The 7,134-nt window shown below is 37.6% G+C and overlaps 1 protein-coding gene across 1 annotated transcript; it reads left to right on the top strand.

Annotated features, from left to right (window-relative positions):
- The first annotated feature begins 587 nt into the window (after window positions 1–587).
- LOC131993835 (tetraspanin-3-like) lies at window positions 588–6,859 on the top strand. Its single transcript, XM_059359895.1, has 7 exons — window positions 588–728; window positions 2,336–2,527; window positions 2,755–2,829; window positions 4,486–4,587; window positions 4,734–4,886; window positions 5,050–5,133; window positions 5,672–6,859. The coding sequence occupies exons 1-7, from the start codon at window positions 666–668 to the stop codon at window positions 5,762–5,764; spliced, it is 762 nt and encodes a 253-aa protein (XP_059215878.1). The 5' UTR covers window positions 588–665; the 3' UTR covers window positions 5,765–6,859.
- Window positions 6,860–7,134: the final 275 nt, after the last annotated feature.

Raw genomic sequence — 7,134 nt, 5'->3', positions numbered from 1 at the left:
TATCAGTGTTTTGTTTTGACACTAATATTGGTAACACTTTACTCTAAGGTGTCTACATAAGAGTGACATGAGCGTGTCATAAACATGACATGGGATGTGTCATGAACATTAATGACACTTTGAAGTAACATTAATGCTCATGATACTTGCCATGTCATGTTTCTGACAGGCTTGTGTGACTCTTATGTAGACACCTTCAAAATAAAGTGTTACCATATCTTGCTTAAGTCACAAAGGCATGTTCAAAAAATTGCCTTAGTCATTTATTTCTCCTAAATTACATACTTTACACACAGTGTTATTACTATGCCAATAGCCATCCTTTGTTACATCCTTTTTGAGTGAAATGATCAATAAATGTAAAATGTTACACTTTTGGTGAAGTGTATTGTGTTTCCTGCAAAACTTGAAAAAATGAGTTAGGCGATTAATTTAACAGGGTGACGATATCCTCCATCACACTGTTTGTTTTGAATGGTGATGTCATCGGAGCACGTGACCTCCTTTTTTCCCCTCTTTTGCGGCGATTTCATTGGTCGAGCGCGGAAGAATCTGCACAGAGGGGCAGGACCGTCGAGGCCATTTTATTATTATAACAGCAAAGGTGCAGGTGCATCAACATATATTTTTTATAGTTTGGTTTTAATTTCAGAGCTCAAGTGACCATGGGGCAGTGTGGAATTACGTCATCCAAAACCGTCTTGGTTTTTCTCAATCTCATATTTTGGGTAAGAAAACGATGAATGTTTGAACAATGTGTAGCATCCCACTGAGGCCAGGGATGGAGAGCGTTAGCTAGCTGGCGAACTGCGCCAGAGATGCGCTGCAGTCTGCAGCTTAGCGGGAGAAGAGCTTCTTTTTGAGCCACTATATCCACGGACACAGTGTCACTTTAGCTTTCTCTGTGAGGGGCACGAACTGGAGGAAGAATAATGTGACGGTAGCTATCTACAGTGGCAACTGCCGCCCACAAGTTGTAGCTATGACGTTATGCAGCAGCAGCTGTGGTGGCTGCTGAGTTACCCTGCAGTGCTAGCTGACCTACTGATTGTGTCGTGGAATCAACAGAGTTGAATTTAAATATGCATGCACAGTATTAAGGGAAAGGATAAACTGAATTCGAAACGATTTATCTGTAAAAACAAACAAACAAAACAAAGACAATGGGTGGCTAAATAATGTGGAGATAGCAAGTGGCCCAGTTCACACTGCACCAGGCTCTCACCTCACACTTTTGTTTTGTCTGTATTTGTCTTTTGAATAAATAGCCTATTTTTTTAAATGGGAAATGATGCAAATGTATAATATATTTTCTCTTTTATGTAATTGTTTTTAACTTCTTTTCCCTTTATCCTATTCTGTTTTTGTCTCGAATTCCATTGTTTTGCATTAGGGCTGCAACTAATGATTATTTTCATTATCCAATAAACTGCAGATTATTTTCTGGAATAATAGATTAATAATTTGGTCCAAACATGTAAAAAAAAAAAAAAAAAGGAAAACAAAATTTCTATCCAGTTTCTCAAAGTCCAAGGTGCTGTCTTTAAATATCTTGTTTTGCCAGTCCAAAACCCCAAGATATTCAGTTGTAATATATAAAACAGAAAATCAGGAAATCTCTATATTTGAGAGGCTGAAAACAGCATTTCCTGCCATTTTTTTTGGCATGAAAAGCAACTTTAACAATTAATTGATTATCAGAATGGTTGGTGATTGCTTTTCTTATTCGAGTGGCCATTGTTGAAAATGAGTATGTACAAGGTTTACAGTGCAAGTATAATAATTCAGTATATAGGGGAGGAGACAAAAATATTCAATAAAGGCAATAAACATTTGCTTACAGCCCAAAAATGGCAAGAATCATGCATTAACACAAGAACATCAACTCCCGCAAATATGCTGAACTTATTCAAGTGCTACATCTAGGAAGGTAGAGAAAGAGTTTTTTCTAGGCTCAGGTGCAGCCTGAACAAATGATTTTTCACTCTGCAGTGGAAGATTTGAGTTTCTGCTGTCCTGATGCCAACAGGCAACTTGTTCCAACACTGTGGAGCCAAGACAGTAGCTCTGCACCATTTTGGAAAAAAAAATCTAATCTAATAATTATTTTAAATTGTGATATGAGCCGCAATATTGGAGGGAATAGTCATTTTAGCCCCATTATTCCCATTTTATTATTAAAATGATCATGGTGTGATTTTTTTTTTGTGTGTGAGGATCTCTACCAAACAAACCTTTGTTCTGTAGTCTGTAGGCTGTGAATTAGAATAAAAAAAGACAAAAAGAGTAGGCAGATTTCCTCTCACTGTCCCTGTCTCCCTGTTTCTCTCTGCAGGCTGCCGCTGGAATTTTATGCTACATCGGAGCCTATGTGTTTATCACATATGACGACTATGACCACTTCTTTGAAGATGTGTACACATTGATTCCTGCCATCATAATAATAGCCGTCGGGACTCTTCTCTTCATCATCGGCTTGATTGGCTGCTGCGCAACTATACGTGAAAGCTCCTGTGGTCTGGCAACTGTGAGTGTTCATGACTTGGCTTGCACCCTTTAAACTGGCTGCATGCAGAGGAAGAACACATGCAACATGTCTGTAATAATACAACATCACATATCATATATAACATATAATTGGGAGCACAATGAAGACCTAAAACAACATAAGAAAGCAATGCCAAATTTCTTTCTATTTTTCTAATTCACCTTATGAAAGAGCCTCTCAACAATGTTTCTTTATTGTCATTTCAGTTTGCTGCCATTCTCCTGCTGGTGTTTGTAACAGAGTGTGTGGTGGTGGTGCTTGGCTACATATACAGGGCAAAGGTAACTATGTCTCTCTTAATGAGTAATGCACAAGTATAGTTAAAGGAAAGGTGTTCTTTTGTTAGAAGTTCTTAAATTTAAAATCTTGCGACTATATGTGTTTTGTTCATCGTATTTAGAGTTGATACCTTAGCAAAACACAATTTTGCTGCATTCTGTTTTTGTTTCAAAACTTTCTTTTTAAGGATTAATTGAAGGGGATATATTATGCTCCATTATGCTCATGTTCAGGTTTATACTTGTATTTCTATTTTTACTTGTTTACATGTTGAAAAACACTTCACCCTCTGTCCAAGATGCTCCATTGTAGTGCTTGTCCCTTTAAGCCCCTTTCCCGTCTGCTAAGTCTGCTCTGGTTGGTCAGGGTATCCGGGTCAGCCCGCCTGGTTGGCTGTATAGACTATAACGGAGTACTTCTTATTATGGAAAAAATCCTTGATTTAAGCTCCTAAACCAAAATTAATTTGCACAGTCGCATATTTTCAAGCAGGAATGTGATCCAAAACTGAGGAGAAATTTGCAACATCTGCAGCAAAGTTTCCTGGTGTTAGCATGTAGCTACATGAAGCAGTGAAATGAATGACACAGAGTACAGCAGCGGCACCATTTGCTGTGAAAAATCACTAGTATAGAGCTTAACAGTGACCAGCCACTTTTTCATCTTCGATCAATGATGATGCAGAAAATACTTCTTGACTAAAGAATTTAAATTTCAAACTAAGCCAACCAACTACAAGATGAATTGTGCCATAAAACTTGTCATTTGGAACGAAATTATGAAAAAGGCAAAGACACAAGACAGAGTTTTGATACTGAAGGAACTACTCTTCCAATAAAATATTGCGAATGATACGACTTCCAAGCTAATGGTAGTTTAGCTCACTTCTCTGAATTTAACCTTTGTGGTGAATTTCAGCCCTTTGGAGACTCTTTGTCCTCATCTCTAAAAGAATGAAGCAAGTCTGAAAGAGAAGTCATGGCTGCTCTGTGATTTAAAAAAAGAGTTCAGTGTTAGCAGCAAAGCAGGCTAACTCACTAGCCGTTTTTCGGGTTCACAGGATCTGTAAACATTTCCATGTGCCACCAATCATAGATGTTGGTTTTACACTTCAGACTCAGGGTAGTGTAGTTCTTTTAAATTACATTGTAAATAAAATGTACAGTCTAAAGGAACATACACCATCATTTCACAATCTCATAGCTTGTGGTAAGTCCTCCTTGGACATTATAGCGAATAATCAAAATGACTGTTATCCGAAAATTGAGGAAAAATAAAAACAACAGGAAAGAAGATTACAGGATTCCCTGATGTTAGCATGTAGCTACATGTAGCAGGCCATGTAATGTAAACACTGCAGTAACTGTGCAGTGTTCAGAACGATTGAAATTCGGAGGATTTTGCTCACAGGGATTACTTTTACACGTTTTCCTTATTTATTGACTGTAAATAAGGAAAATTCACAAGAGGTCCCCCTTAATGTAGATTTTTTTAGATCCTCTCATGTATTACAAATTCCCTTGGCTAAAAGTGTGACCCAAGGGCCTACATTGTAAATTAGTTGTATAATAATGTGGGAAAATGGTCCTCTAAAGATCACACGTGAAAATTGCAGTAACTGAGCAGGGACAGTAACACCTGCTGTGCTTTTGTTTCAGGTAGAAGATGAGGTGAATCACTCCATCCAGAAGGTTTACAATGAATACAATGGCACCAACACTGATGCTCCCAGCCGTGCTATTGACTATGTGCAGAGGCAGGTGAGAAGTCTGTTGTGTCACTGGATATTCAAATGTGAACAGCAAATACAAATTGACTCTTTGACTTTTTATGTGTATATTGTATAGACATTTCACTTTTCAGATCTTAAACTGATTCCCTGTCTGCCCCTTCATTATCCTCTTAGCTTCACTGCTGTGGCATTCACAACTACTCTGACTGGAGGAACACTCGCTGGTTTAAAGAATCTAAGAACAACAGCGTCCCAGTCAGCTGCTGTCAGCCCAGCATCACTAACTGTACCGGCACTCTCACTCGACCAGCAGATCTCTACCAAGAGGTACAATCAAGTGTCGGATTATACTAGTTAAAACCACAGAACAAAGTTAAACTTATAGACAGTTTTTTTTCTGTGGTGCAAACAGATGTACATATGTAATGCCTGCTCATTTGTTTTTTTAGAAAATGTTGTTATACTTATAAAAATGTATTTTCTGTCTTAGGGTTGTGAAGCTCTTGTTGTGAAGAAGTTAAAGGAGATCATGATGTATGTCATATGGGCTGCGCTCACTTTTGCATCTATACAGGTAAGGAGGACAAAGAGTCACCTGAATCATCAGGGAAAATAAAAAAAAAAGATTTTTGGTGGAGTCCATTATTAGCAGTGTTGCCATTCAGTTGTCGAGCAAATTTAAAACCAACTTTTGAAATGTGACAAAAAAGAAAAGTGACTTGACACCGTTTGTGTTGTCAAATAGAAAAAACAACTGTGTCTGTATGTAAACAACCATTTAAGGGTTATTAATTCTCAAAAAGGATCAGAACTGAAGTTGGTTTAAAAGTTGAAATCCAACGAATGTGGAAAATAATATCAATATATATCTTTATCACATTTTTTTATTTGGTTGACATTTTTATGACATGAGAGCAACTTTTTTGTGAGGCACAAGGGTAAATGTTATTTGCTTACACAGTGTGATTTCACATACTGTGCTATAGTGGAAAAAGAAATGAATCCACAAGATCAGGATGCTTGATAACAATTAGCAAATAACTAATATCTTCCTGCCAAGACTTTGAGAACTTGAATAACAGCTTGTCTTTCATTTCCTTGTCTGCCTGCAGATGCTGGGCATGCTCTGTGCCTGTGTGGTGCTGTGCAGGAGGAGTCACGACCCAGCGTATGAGCTGCTGGTCACAACCAACAGCTATGCATGAAGGACGCAGCCAACCAACGAAGCATTCAGTAAATCAAAAGGATCGTCACCGGACATGTCCACAGTAGATTTCAGCTGTAGTTATATAAGCTCAAGCACACCTTGCACAATCCATGATAAAGTAGCGAACACTGATGATGTGGTTCGGGTGGGTGGGGGCTTCAAGGGGAAACCAGTTATTTATTGACATGCTTTGTGAGTTACTGTTACTTTAAATGTTCTTTTTTTTCCTCCTTATGAATACCGAAATATTTACAGAAGCCAAAGTTGTATATGGCTAATTGACATTATTGATGTTGATGCAGATTTTTTTTCTTCTTTTAATTGTGGCTTGATCAAATTTGAGCTCATCCCCTTTGAGGATGATAAGAAGTATTTTGGAGCATACGTGTGAAATTGTGGCTGGGAGTGTTGTATGGAATGTATTTCCTTGTGGGCTAGTTTGCACTACAGCTTGAGCTCTGGAGATATTTCATGGCTATAAATGGAAAACTCTATGCTAAAAAGAACATGTACACTATTGCTAAGAACTTGTTTTTTTAGTACCAGACTTTGTGAAAATGGAAAAACATTTAACCATAGACTGAACAGATTCAGTGTTTTTATCTCAGTCTTTAAAAATATTGTTTGTGGAGCAGCTCTGCATTTTATCTCTCAAAGCCATGTTTGGCAGAAAGACGTCTTCATATTCACAAATGTCCAGGTTTGAATAATGTACATTCTGTTTTGGTGTGGATATTCTCCAAATCGGGCTGCAATAGTGAGGCATTGCCAATATATAAATTGTGAATGAACCTTTTATTCTCCAGTGCTATTAGTAGGAATATTATCAGTGTTACCTGAAGACCTGTGTATGTGTAGGTTCACTTTGTTACAGTCAGAAATCCCTCTGTTTAGTTTGTTAGTTATAAACCTGCTATAAAGAATTTCAACACATTATTTTATACATTTTTGTGAAATTGTGCACCGTTTTATTATTTTTAGGCAGTTAAGATGACCCCTAGATATTTAGCTAGTGCTGCAGAAAAAATATGATGAACAAACTTGTGTATAAACTGGAAAACAGGCAGGAGACGAATAAACTCATACATTTCAACTTCATTGTTTAATTGTCATTTCATCCCCATGGTTTTACTTGAAAGAGGATATGTTACAAGTAAAACCATATACTAAGGTAATAATTCATCAGTCACATGAACAATATGAATGTTGAAACAGACAGCTGTGCCATGAGAGACATAGTTTCCCCAGTTATATGAACTTAATTTATGTACAGGAAGTACCCAGCTCATAAATGCACGCACAACAACACTGAAGAAATGCCGCATATAGAACCTGAGAGACACCAAACCATTTGCAAAGCCCTGCCTG

Source organism: Centropristis striata, chromosome 2, assembly GCF_030273125.1.
Source record: "Centropristis striata isolate RG_2023a ecotype Rhode Island chromosome 2, C.striata_1.0, whole genome shotgun sequence".
In the NCBI taxonomy this organism is placed as follows: domain Eukaryota; kingdom Metazoa; phylum Chordata; class Actinopteri; order Perciformes; family Serranidae; genus Centropristis; species Centropristis striata.
This window is presented reverse-complemented; position numbering and strand designations above follow the sequence as displayed.

What these genes read in the sequence shown, in the direction of transcription:
- LOC131993835 (XM_059359895.1), top strand. Translation starts at nt 666, where the DNA reads ATGGGGCAGTGTGGAATTACGTCATCCAAAACCGTCTTGGTTTTTCTC. An exon ending in GCTCCTGTGGTCTGGCAACT is followed by an intron (nt 2,528 to 2,754) that starts GTGAGTGTTCAT and finishes TTGTCATTTCAG; the next exon opens with TTTGCTGCCATTCTCCTGCT. An exon ending in TTGACTATGTGCAGAGGCAG is followed by an intron (nt 4,588 to 4,733) that starts GTGAGAAGTCTG and finishes TTATCCTCTTAG; the next exon opens with CTTCACTGCTGTGGCATTCA.